This window comes from Poecilia latipinna, unplaced genomic scaffold (assembly GCF_001443285.1).
Source record: "Poecilia latipinna isolate Pla-1442-1.1 unplaced genomic scaffold, P_latipinna-1.0 Scaffold95, whole genome shotgun sequence".
NCBI lineage: Eukaryota > Metazoa > Chordata > Actinopteri > Cyprinodontiformes > Poeciliidae > Poecilia > Poecilia latipinna.
The window spans coordinates 507,851-518,112 of NW_015112711.1; the positions used below are offsets into that span (position 1 = coordinate 507,851).

The 10,262-nt window shown below is 40.1% G+C and overlaps 4 protein-coding genes across 12 annotated transcripts in view; 1 reads left to right on the top strand and 3 right to left on the bottom strand.

Moving 5' to 3' along the window:
* Nucleotides 1-670, bottom strand: part of LOC106942289 (zinc finger protein 502-like) — an 8,106-nt gene extending 7,436 nt beyond the window's left edge. The window contains exon 1 of one of the 2 annotated variants that reach the window (XM_015025538.1): nt 205-670. In XM_015025538.1, the coding sequence (XP_014881024.1) occupies nt 205-505 (301 nt within the window). In that variant the 5' untranslated portion in view covers nt 506-670. The remainder of the gene's footprint in view (nt 1-204) is intronic. The other variant, XM_015025545.1, reaches the window with a different exon arrangement.
* A 901-nt stretch (nt 671-1,571) lies between these two features.
* On the bottom strand, nt 1,572-5,448 carry smtnl1 (smoothelin-like 1). Of its 4 annotated transcripts, none has more exons than XM_015025527.1 (6): nt 5,129-5,447; nt 3,420-3,461; nt 2,842-3,386; nt 2,631-2,745; nt 2,377-2,528; nt 1,572-2,192 (listed from the first exon to the last, which is right to left on the bottom strand). In XM_015025527.1, the coding sequence occupies exons 1-6, from the start codon at nt 5,192-5,194 to the stop codon at nt 1,841-1,843; spliced, it is 1,272 nt and encodes a 423-aa protein (XP_014881013.1). In that variant the 5' UTR covers nt 5,195-5,447; the 3' UTR covers nt 1,572-1,840. The 4 variants fall into 4 exon arrangements, with proteins under 4 accessions (XP_014881013.1, XP_014881006.1, XP_014880991.1 ...); XM_015025520.1 differs by having other exon boundaries at nt 3,420-3,465; nt 5,130-5,376; XM_015025505.1 differs by having other exon boundaries at nt 2,842-3,465; nt 5,130-5,448.
* Nucleotides 5,449-5,932: 484 nt separating this feature from the next.
* LOC106942306 (uncharacterized) lies at nt 5,933-7,354 on the bottom strand. Of its 4 annotated transcripts, none has more exons than XM_015025571.1 (6): nt 7,251-7,354; nt 7,093-7,145; nt 6,859-7,020; nt 6,652-6,816; nt 6,048-6,567; nt 5,933-5,982 (listed from the first exon to the last, which is right to left on the bottom strand). In XM_015025571.1, the coding sequence occupies exons 1-5, from the start codon at nt 7,274-7,276 to the stop codon at nt 6,104-6,106; spliced, it is 870 nt and encodes a 289-aa protein (XP_014881057.1). In that variant the 5' UTR covers nt 7,277-7,354; the 3' UTR covers nt 5,933-5,982; nt 6,048-6,103. The 4 variants fall into 4 exon arrangements, with proteins under 4 accessions (XP_014881057.1, XP_014881067.1, XP_014881050.1 ...); XM_015025581.1 differs by having other exon boundaries at nt 6,048-6,239; nt 6,320-6,567; nt 6,652-7,020; XM_015025564.1 differs by having other exon boundaries at nt 5,933-6,005; nt 6,652-7,020.
* Nucleotides 7,355-9,282: 1,928 nt separating this feature from the next.
* LOC106942248 (solute carrier family 43 member 3-like) overlaps nt 9,283-10,262 on the top strand; it is a 22,765-nt gene continuing 21,785 nt past the window's right edge. Inside the window, exon 1 of one of the 2 annotated variants that reach the window (XM_015025498.1) lies at nt 9,283-9,457. The gene's annotated coding sequence lies outside the window, so the exon portion shown is untranslated. The remainder of the gene's footprint in view (nt 9,458-10,262) is intronic. The other variant, XM_015025488.1, reaches the window with a different exon arrangement.

The following is a 10,262-nucleotide window of genomic DNA, read 5'->3' on the forward strand; positions in this document are numbered from 1 at the left end:
ATATATATATATATATATATATATATATATATATATATATATATATATATATATATATATATCTGGAATTGGGCCCCCAAAATCTTGTAGCCCCAAAACAATCGTGGGACCGGCCCTGTTGGTAACAACGTATTGCTCTCCACGTGTGGGGCGTCTTTTTATTGTTATTAGAGTAAAAGTAGTGCTTAAAAAAAGGAGGGTTACCCTGCAGTTTTGGCCGAGGTTTGGTTACATTGCCTCTGAAGGCAGAGAAGCGGCTGCCCGGTCGGTTCGTCCTGGTTTGGAGCTTCAGGGAAAACAGCTCACTCCTCATCACCTTCATCCTCGTCCTCAGGTTTTCGTTCTCCCTCAGACTCTGGGTGAGATGCAGCCGCATAGACTCGGAGCTCTCCGAGAATAGCTGTACGATCTCCGCTACGGCAGCTTTCACCAACACGTTCATGATGGACATAAGCTGCGACTCCATGTTAAGGCTGCCGAGCGCCGCTGGCATGTCTGCGGACATGTTTTACAGGAAAGTATGTTGCAAAACAACACCGCAGGGTCTCAGTCTATGTGTGTTAGCCCTGAAAACGAACTACACAGCAGTCTTCCTTCCGGGTAGTAAAGAGGGCGACTACCGTAACGCTTAGAAAGAAGACGCAGCTCCTTATTGTTGGTTCAAAAGTTTTTGTTGGATCCGTGAAAACTTTGTCAAATATGCTCTCGGACCTTAGGTTTTGTGTTAAATATATAACTTTTTTCTTTTAACTGAAAGGTTTCAGCCTTCATGCGTTTTTATTTATTAATATTTAGGTATTCAGTGTAAAACATTCAGTCCAGATATGGTCAGCCTATAAATTGTGTTCATGTTTGACGTTAAGGGGATTCTAATGAAAATAAAAAGCTAATTTATATCACATTTCAAACTATAATTTAAAGATCCACTGACAAAAGTAGATTAATGCAGTTAATGTTTGACCAACCTACTGTATTTTCGATTTAATACTAGATGTGATTAAATGCAATCCTTAAAGTCCAATAAAATACCAATACGGTAATAGCCGGTGGCTAAATTTGCATGAATGCGCCTCGGGTAAGCCCCCGCCGCATACCAACTAATTAAAATACGAAAATTCTTCAAAATGTTATGTAATTCTGCACAAAAGGTTTGACGTTTAGGCAATGGTACTTACTTGTACAGTAGAGCAGTCTCAGAAAATTGTGAAAACACTCCATCAACAATATGTAGAAAAGTGTTATACATAGAAGACATTCACATCTAGCTGCCATTGTTGGCATTGCTATTAACAACTGGAGGAAAATACATAATTCATCACTGAATCAATTTTAACTTTCATTTACTTCTCAATAGGGCAACAGACCCCTACAAAATGTTGGCATTTATGCTTGCGCTCTCTCCTATAGCCCTGAGCAGAAAACCATATTGTCAAAAGCCATTATTGAACATGCTTCATTAAGAGCATGTATTTGTTTGTATAAGCTAAATAAACAAAAAAACAAAAAAACATTAATGTTACGGTTATTGTCATGTTTCTTTGTTCTTTCCGTAACAAATCCACCAATACATCTTTAATTTTCATTCAACGATTTCTATTCCATCAGTCGTTTTATTATACTTTTGTTATTTACACACGTTTATGGGAAGAATTTATCTTTTTTGGAGTGTAATTAAAATAAAAAGTGATAAACACAGCACAAGAGACAAAACATTTTCCATATATTTGGAACATTAAACAACTAGCATCTGAGTTGAGACAGCTGTATGCAACACTGAACTAAGTCATCATCAACAGCAATCTTTGGTCTTTTCAGTCTTTTGTTTTCTGTCAGTTTTGTTCTAAGTCTCTGCCTCAACCAAAACTCCCCCAGCATCTTCATCCTGACGCCTTGTTGGGCAATCTTCCTCCTCTTCATATCCCTTTTCTGCTTCTTTGTCCTCTTCCAGTTTCTCCTCTTGGTTCTCCATCTTCTCACAGTCAGCACATGATTCCTCTCCTGTTGCATCACTGCCTTCCTCTTTCTCGGTGCCAGCCTTCTCCTTTTCCTCCTTGTCCTTCCTCTCTTTCTCTATTTTAGAGAGGCTGTGGCAGAGGGACTGCACATATGTGAACACACACATCGGGTCTGGGTGATTTCCCATCATGATCATGTCAGCCACTTCCAGTAGAGGGCAGCAGTCAGCCAGGGACCTGGAGGAAGAAGGCAGCAGAGAGAGAAATCTGATGAGCCACAAAGGTCAGAGAAACATCTTTGTTTCTACAGATTTTAATAGGAACTATCTGGTCCCATTATATATCTTAAACACCCTGAATTTAAAGGTTTTTAAATGTGGTATTTAATTGTTAATATGTTTAAAACAAAACAAGTCTTTACTCTGCCGTTTGGAAGGCCAAAGTGAAGTTTTTCTCCCTCTCCTCTGGTTTCAGTGAGCTGTAGTCGAAAGCTTCCGGGAAGAAGCGATGGATTAGAGCACAGAACGCCAGTCCATCACTCCAGGACGAGGAGAAGTTTTCAATGTTTACACCCTACAGGGATCAAAGAAGAGTACAGGTAATGTCTTCTTCTTGGCACTGACATCATGACCTGAATCTGATGGGTTTTTGATGGGTTCGACATGTTGAATTTGCCTCATATTTGCGTGTCTTGTTGCGGCACCACTGAAGAATCTTCTGTTTGATTGAAGCTCCAGTTGCCATCGCTGTAGCGGACTTCTGAATTTTGAAATTGCGAGGTATTGGTGTCCTACAAACAAAAGAGAGAAAGAAAATGCAATTTCCTCAAGCTTTTTGGAATCCCTTTTTAATCTAAGAGTTTATAGATATTTTGGCTGTTACTCACTCTGGAGCACCTTGTTGAAACTTAGCAATAATGTCATTTCTGTTGGACGCTCTAATAGAACGTGCAGAGGCTCTTGGTCGAGAGATGGAGGAGGAAGGGGCCCCCTTTCTTTTAGGCTTCACTTGTTTTTCTGTCTCCTTTGCCTTTCCTTTGTCGGCCACCACTTTTTCCTCTTGTTTTGGATGTTTTTCCTGCTCACTTTCTTTTGGTTCATTGTTTTTCACATCTTCTCCTTGATTCTTTAGCTTTACTCCCTCCTTGTCCTGGATCTCCTCCGTGATGTTCCCGCCTTCTTGATTCTGCCTCTCATCCACCTGCTCTTCTTTCTTGTCACCATTCTCCACATCTTCTTTCCCATCTTGTTTCTCTGTTAATTCAGCTTCCTTCACGTCATCAGCTGCGGACCTATTATCTTTATCTTGTCCTCCCTCTTCAGCACACTGAGAGACATCCTCCATGTTGTTGTCTTCAGCATTAGCCTTATCTTGTGCTTTTTCTGCCTCCTTGCTCTCTGCATCAGTTACCCTTTGACCTTCTGTGGTGTCCTCTGTCCTCTGACAGAGGTGTCCTGTGGTGTCCTCTGAGTCCTTACACCTGTCATCCAGTGCTGGCTTGTCCAGCTGGACAACAAAACAGGAAATACGTTATATCAAAGTGAATGTCATTAATTATGCCCTTATTTAAGCTATATTTCAAAGTCACGCAACAAACAACTTTAATGAATAAAAAAAGAAATGGACACAAAACTTAGAATTTATGGTGAAACCAGAGGAGGCCAAAATTATCCACATAGATTTTATTTTATACATACAACCCTGTATGTATAAAATACATAATGAATCATTTTATTGCCGAGAATTCACACCATTTTTCTATCAACAAGCTTCTTACACAATTCTGATTATTTGACCTTTTTGCTTGGCAGAAACTTGTTGGATGGATTCTACCATCTGGCAGGATTGGTTACCTGCCATTGTCCCAGTTTTTAAGAAAACATACAAATTTTCAATGTGTTTTTTGGTCAGCTAATTTACATTCAAAAGTAATTAGATGATCAGGATCATTATACTGTGTGAACACCCGAGTTTCAGTCATGTAGCTGTATTTAGGAGTACCTCTTCCTGAGTAGCACTCTACTTTGTGCAATGGAAATGTACCCCTGGTACTGGAGCAGACCCTTGTCATGATGCATGACAGCTGATCCAGTATTTAGGTGTAAAAGCCCCAAACATTTGATTTCTGTAGCTGCATTTCCCAGTCTTTGTCTCTTTTGACCATAAACATTTCCTTTAAAGATCTGACTTAACCATGTGGGCAGCTGCATAATTTAGTTGATCTCAACAGTGTTCATTTTGGAGAAACCACTTCTTTTTTAGCTTTTATGCCCTCAGTCCATGGTGATCTTCAAATTACAGAGACAACGGTGTTCCAGCGTTTTCTGGTCACTTTCTTGGTTGTTGTTAGACAACCTAACCAATTTCTATTCCTCTGAGGGCAACATTTTGGGATGGAAGCTGTGGTACTTTTCCTATTTTATCTGTCAAATTCTATTTATTTTTCATGCATTCAGTAAAATATATTCAAACAAAGTATACTATTTAATAAGTTAAAGTTCTCAAGGATGCCCTATAAATTGCTTTGATAAATGCAGATGCAACAGTTTATTGCAGAACGCACATAAAAGGATGAGAAGGCATTTGCAAAGAACTGTGCACAAAGGCATTTAATGCTTTATCCAACTAAGATTCAGACAGCATATTTTATTTTTACTGGATTCAGACATCCATTTTTTTGTCAAATGTTTAATTTTCATTGTCTATGTAGCACTTTGGTCAATGTTGACCAAAAATAGTTTTAAACCACCTCACAATATACACCATCTAATTTCTGAAACTTTTAAATAAGAGTAAATATTTAAATACAAGGTCCTAATTTTTGAACTTTTAGTGTTGCCTGATCTGAATCTTTTCCCTCATTTGTTAATGACCTCCCACAATAACATTCACATCGGGTCAGGTTTCCCAGCACCGAGTCATCAGCGAAAATAGGAAGCTCCAGTGAGTGAGTATGCTCAGTGTGCATCACCCTGTATAACGAATGAGTCATTCAGTAAAGAGTAAGAACAGGTGCAACGCAACATATGCAGCCAGAATCACGACACCTGCTGTGACCGCCAATGCTCCGGTTGAGCGATTCCTGTATGGACTCTAAAATGCCAATCACCGAATTTGTTCCGTTATCTTTCATACAAATCACAATAACGTGTGAAGCAAAGCACAAAACTGACCTGATTATTGATGGCGTCTGGCTGGCAGGTTATTTCCTTCTCTTGGTTTGATGGATCTTCATCCATGATATCCAAATAAAAGCAGTTTGTCTACTTTATCAAGTTTGTTGCCCTTTACTTTCCTCTAAATCCAATAAGTTTCAATCAGGTTACTTATTCTACATCTCAGTTTCTGCTTCACCCCCTCAGGCAACACAGCTCTGTAGGAGAGCTGTGTTTGTGGTCATCTGCCTTCACCCCCTTTTAGCTAATATTCCCCTCCCCCTGCTTTGTGAGGATTCCTATTCTTTATCTGACCTTTTGAACACAGGTTCCTAAAATAGAGCCATAGGCCCAGTCCTACTGGCCTGACAGCTGCCTCTGCTGTGGAAACCACAAATGTACACAGATCCACAAGCAGCAAACCCATTTAATGTACAAGTTCCCTCTAGATACGTTTCATTGGTGCATAAGCAGTTCTGTGATGAGCGAGTGTTTAACTTTAACTTTGAGTTAATTACATCATGGAGACACTGAAAAACCTACATGGAATCACTTGGTCAGCAAAACACTTGCAATATGCTTAAGCTGGACCCTCTAGAGAACCAAGCTATAGCCGTAATTTATAGTATATTTTGCTCCCGTTCTGTGTGCAACACATAACGGCAGCTGCAGTTCGTTCCAACAAGCGTCTCACCCACTCAAGTCCCACAGTAGCAGACAGTACCATGGTCTGTTCAGCTTCACACTTTGTAGTTTGCCTCAGGTTTTAACTAGACACCCAAGCTTCCCACACTTAATTTTGTGCAATACTCTGACACAAGATGTTGGAGGAAAAGTTTATTAAAAGATGTAGTACATCCTTAAGACACCATCTACAAGAGAAAACCCAGTTAAGCTAATGGCAAGATACATTAGTACTTTACAACTGTCAACCCACCTTTGTCATATTTAGTACCAAGACCTTAACGGGGCATCTTAGAGCCGTTGCTGCTGCTACTGAGGGGCAGGGTTCTGTGGAGCATCAGAGCCATGTTCTTTCAGGTAGTGGATGGTCTGGTACTCTTTGCCCTTCTCATGGTTTTTGCTGAAGGTAGTGTAGGTGCCAGGAGGGTACTGTCCATACAAGAGCCTGTAGTCAAAATCAGGGTAAGGGTAGGGAAAGGGGTAAGGAAGACAGTAGGGAGAAGGGAAGCTCAACAAGCCACCCACACCAGAAGCTAGCAGGGCAACAGGTGGAAGACCAGGCCCCACATGGTCAGATGGGTAACCAAACGCCTCCATTTGCTGCTGGTAATTCCCAAACTCAGCCTCCTTCACAACATTAGACATTTCTCCAGACTGAAGGGTCGGTGTAGAAGGTGTTGGAGGGAGTGGTGGCCCAACAATGCTCAAGCCTCGAGGCTGGGTGTTTGTTGTAGCTTCCTCAAAAGCTTGAGGTGCAATAACCAACTCCATCTCTGGAGAAAGAGTTAGTTTCAGGTTAGTGTTCAATATCTGTTGCAAGCCCAGAAGAAGCTTGGTTACATGTTTCAGGAACTTACCAGGCAAGTTAGCCCGAGTTCCAGCCTGTGGAGGAATGGCAGCATATCCTGCTTGAAGAGGCACAAAGGAGCCAACAGGAAGAGGTGCAGAAGCATCAGTGACATATCCTGCAACAGATCCTGCTTGAACAGGCACAAAGCCAAAACCAGTGGTATATCCTACACCAGGCACAACTGAGCTCAGTGCAATAGGCATTGGCTGGGCCTGATAATACTGGGGTGGACCTAGATATTGACCCACTGGCTTAGAAACACCTCCATATGTGCTGTAAAATACAGGTGCAGAGTAGCCAGTGGCGGATCCCTGGTGAGAGCCATCATCATCACCACTTGAGTCACTGGGTCTACCCTGGCTTTGGGATTTTGAACCTGGGTAAAGAACAAGATTCAGAAACAAGTTCAATTACATGCGTGTCCCCCTTCATGGTTTAATAACCTCACCTTTTATTGGAGAGCCATGAACAGCCACAAGCAGCAAGGCAAAGAGAGACACCCTGAAACATTAAATATTTAGAAGACTTTACTTTAAAGCAGTAAGGCACATCACAACCCTTACTGGATTGTTTTGTGCTAGCAAGGAGGTGGGCCTTTCAACCTACCTCAGAAAGACCTGTGCAGTCACCATGTTGAACAACAACTATGATGCCAAAGGGGACGGTAATGGTTTATAAATGTTGCCAAGGGCCAATCAAAGCCTAACAACACACAGCTGATGATGACTGACTTTCAACAATGGGAACCAAAACACATCAAATCTTCTATCTACACTCCAGTTCAGTAGTTGGGGCAATAATGTATTGTTTAAATAACTTTTTTCTAAATTAAATAACTCATTTTTGTCTCATAAACTTAAAAAGTTATTTGCCAAACATAAACTTTTATTTGCACACATTAGGAATATTTTGTTGCGATTTTGGGCCCTGCCCACAACTTCATGTGAGAAAAAAGTTTTTTAAGCATTACTCAGTAGGCTTTCTCATGGTGACATGCATTAACAATTACATTTTTGCTTTTGTTTTTTTTCTTTTTTCTGCAGTTCCTCTTTAAAGTTTGATGCAGCTCTGCTTTCCTGAATGGACCATGTTCATCTCCACTGCAAGTGTAGCAAACAGGCAGCTCTTTTTTATAGATTACAGTCCACTAAAAGGTTGCATTGTGCCCCTGTTTACATTTTTAATAGTGTAATTCTGTAAAGACAAAATATGTCTGGTGGTCTAGCTCTTATTTACATATCCTGATAAATTGCGGGTTTGAATGTTGCAATACTTTCCTATAACAAAACAGATCTGCAAAAAGAAATTACTAATAAAATATCTTACATATGCGTAGTTGTATGCTCTATATAGAGATTTTCCTTAGCTTTGATTGTATATCTCACAATTTTGTTATCATTGTTTATTAAACTCTGAAAGCTGTGTGGCTTTGTTAATATTCTGTCCTAGAATGTGGTAGATGTGCCCTTTTTTTGAGCACCTGCCCCTTTAGTGGTCTCTGCATGGCCCTGCTAAACAGCTATCAGCCCATATCCACACTGTATGGTCTTGTTGAGACTAAACTCTGGTGACCATCAAATGGAATAGATTTAATTTTCTGTTGGCCTGGTGGTCTCAGTACAACTCTAAATGAGTTTAATGAAGTGTTTGATAATTAACAGCACAATGTAGTCATTGTTTTTTTTTTCTACATTAAAAAGCAGAGCAATAAAAACCTCTTAAATCATGAGATTATACATTTTGCACTAGTCTTCCATGTCTGAAGGTATTATCCTTATATATGTTAAACAACCAAACGTGTTCCTTTCTGGGACCACTTACTTATTTTGCACTTTTCTAGTTATATAAGAGACGTTTTGCTAATTTCCACTTTTATGCTGATGATGCAATGTTAAATGTCACAGTTCCTACAATTGAATATTGTGAATATTATTTACGACTGTTCAGGTTTGCAAATTTCATCTCTTTTGTATTAAAATATATCTGTTGCGTTATAGATTTTGCAGATTAGATGGTAATTATGATAACAGGCTTGAGCATTGTTGGGCCACCACTCCTCCCCAGCACCCTCCGTGCTGACCCTTCAGTCTGGAGAAACTTATAATATTGTGAATGAAGCTGAGCTTGGGAACTACCAGTACTTGATACGTACTTGATGGTATGTATGAAGATTTGCTGTGGGAAAAACTATCATAATGTTGTCTAATCACTTTTTTTCCCTCTTTAACAGGTTGTCTGACTGATCAAATTGCAATAAAATGCATGACATGGTCCAATTTTTGTATTCAATTTAATAAAGATCACTTGAACTGCAATTTTGGCAAGAGTTTTCCGAGATGAGGGGAACTGACTGAGACAAAACAACTCAATCCACACATGGACGAAAGGTGACTCGGGCTAACATACTGTAAGGTGATTATGTAATGGCTCTGTCAGGGTACTGATTGTATTAAATGATGCAATGCCGAAACGGTCACACGGTGGCGGAAGAGTTTTTTTTTCCCCCTCCACCATATCCTTTTATGGGCTCCGTACAAAACCTTTATTTCTGGTTGGCGACTACATAATTTATGCTCTCGATAGACCTGAATTAAAAAAAAAAAACAACAACAACAACAACAACAACAACAACAACAACAAAAAAACGGGACCGGTTTGCCTCTTGGTTCCTCTCTGGGTATTTTGGACCCTGGGGATGCTTGGAAACCCTTGTGCGGCTCGCCCACCTAATGCTAGGGGTTTTTCCTGTCTGGTTCCAGCGACAAAAACAGTCATGGACAACGGGGTCGCTGTAGGAGATCTCAACACGCCACGTAAGTGATTCTGCCGTGCAATGACTCCATAAGGAGGAATGAAAATATTCAACGCTATAGTATCTTGATGCACAATTGCGCCTCATCACCTGCTGACGTCAGCATCCGAACAGTGCTGTCCGCCAGCAGCAAGTACTACTGAACATTTGACTAAAATTGCCTTCGTCAATCCCTACTCATTTTAAAACTAAATGTTTTCAAACCTGTCATTTTAAAAATTTTTTTTTTTATTTTTTTTTTTTTTTTTTTTTTTTTTTTTTTTTTTTTTTTACGGCGTGGAGCCCTGAGGCATCGCTTATCAGTGATGGAGGGTTAAAATCCGTAGCCTTCAATCTGTGTGAAAATATTTCAAAGTTCATCTGAAGATAATAGGCGGTGCATGACCTCCAAACTTTCTCACTGTTGCTGCTGCTTAGCACCACGTTTTCCCCACGAGATGAAAGCAGGAGCTGGATGGTGAATTGAGTTAGAGTTTAAGGTAGGACAAGGTGTCAAAATATTTCCACGCAGACATGTCAGTTTTATCTGCTCATGCAAAAAGATGATCAATTTGTAACAATTAGGTTTCTTCAAGTTGCAAGAAAAAGAGCTCTGACCTTTGAGCTTCACTCTAGATCTTGACGCAGAAACAATGGTGTGGTAATCTAACGGTGAAGCATTGATACCCCTTGACATTTTCTACATTTTGTCAGCCCTTAACCACAAACTTCAGTGTGTTTCATTGGGATCGTGTGTGATAGTTTAAAACCAACGGGTGCACAATTAATTAAACAGCAAATGGTTTTGATCTATTTTGGGGGGGGGG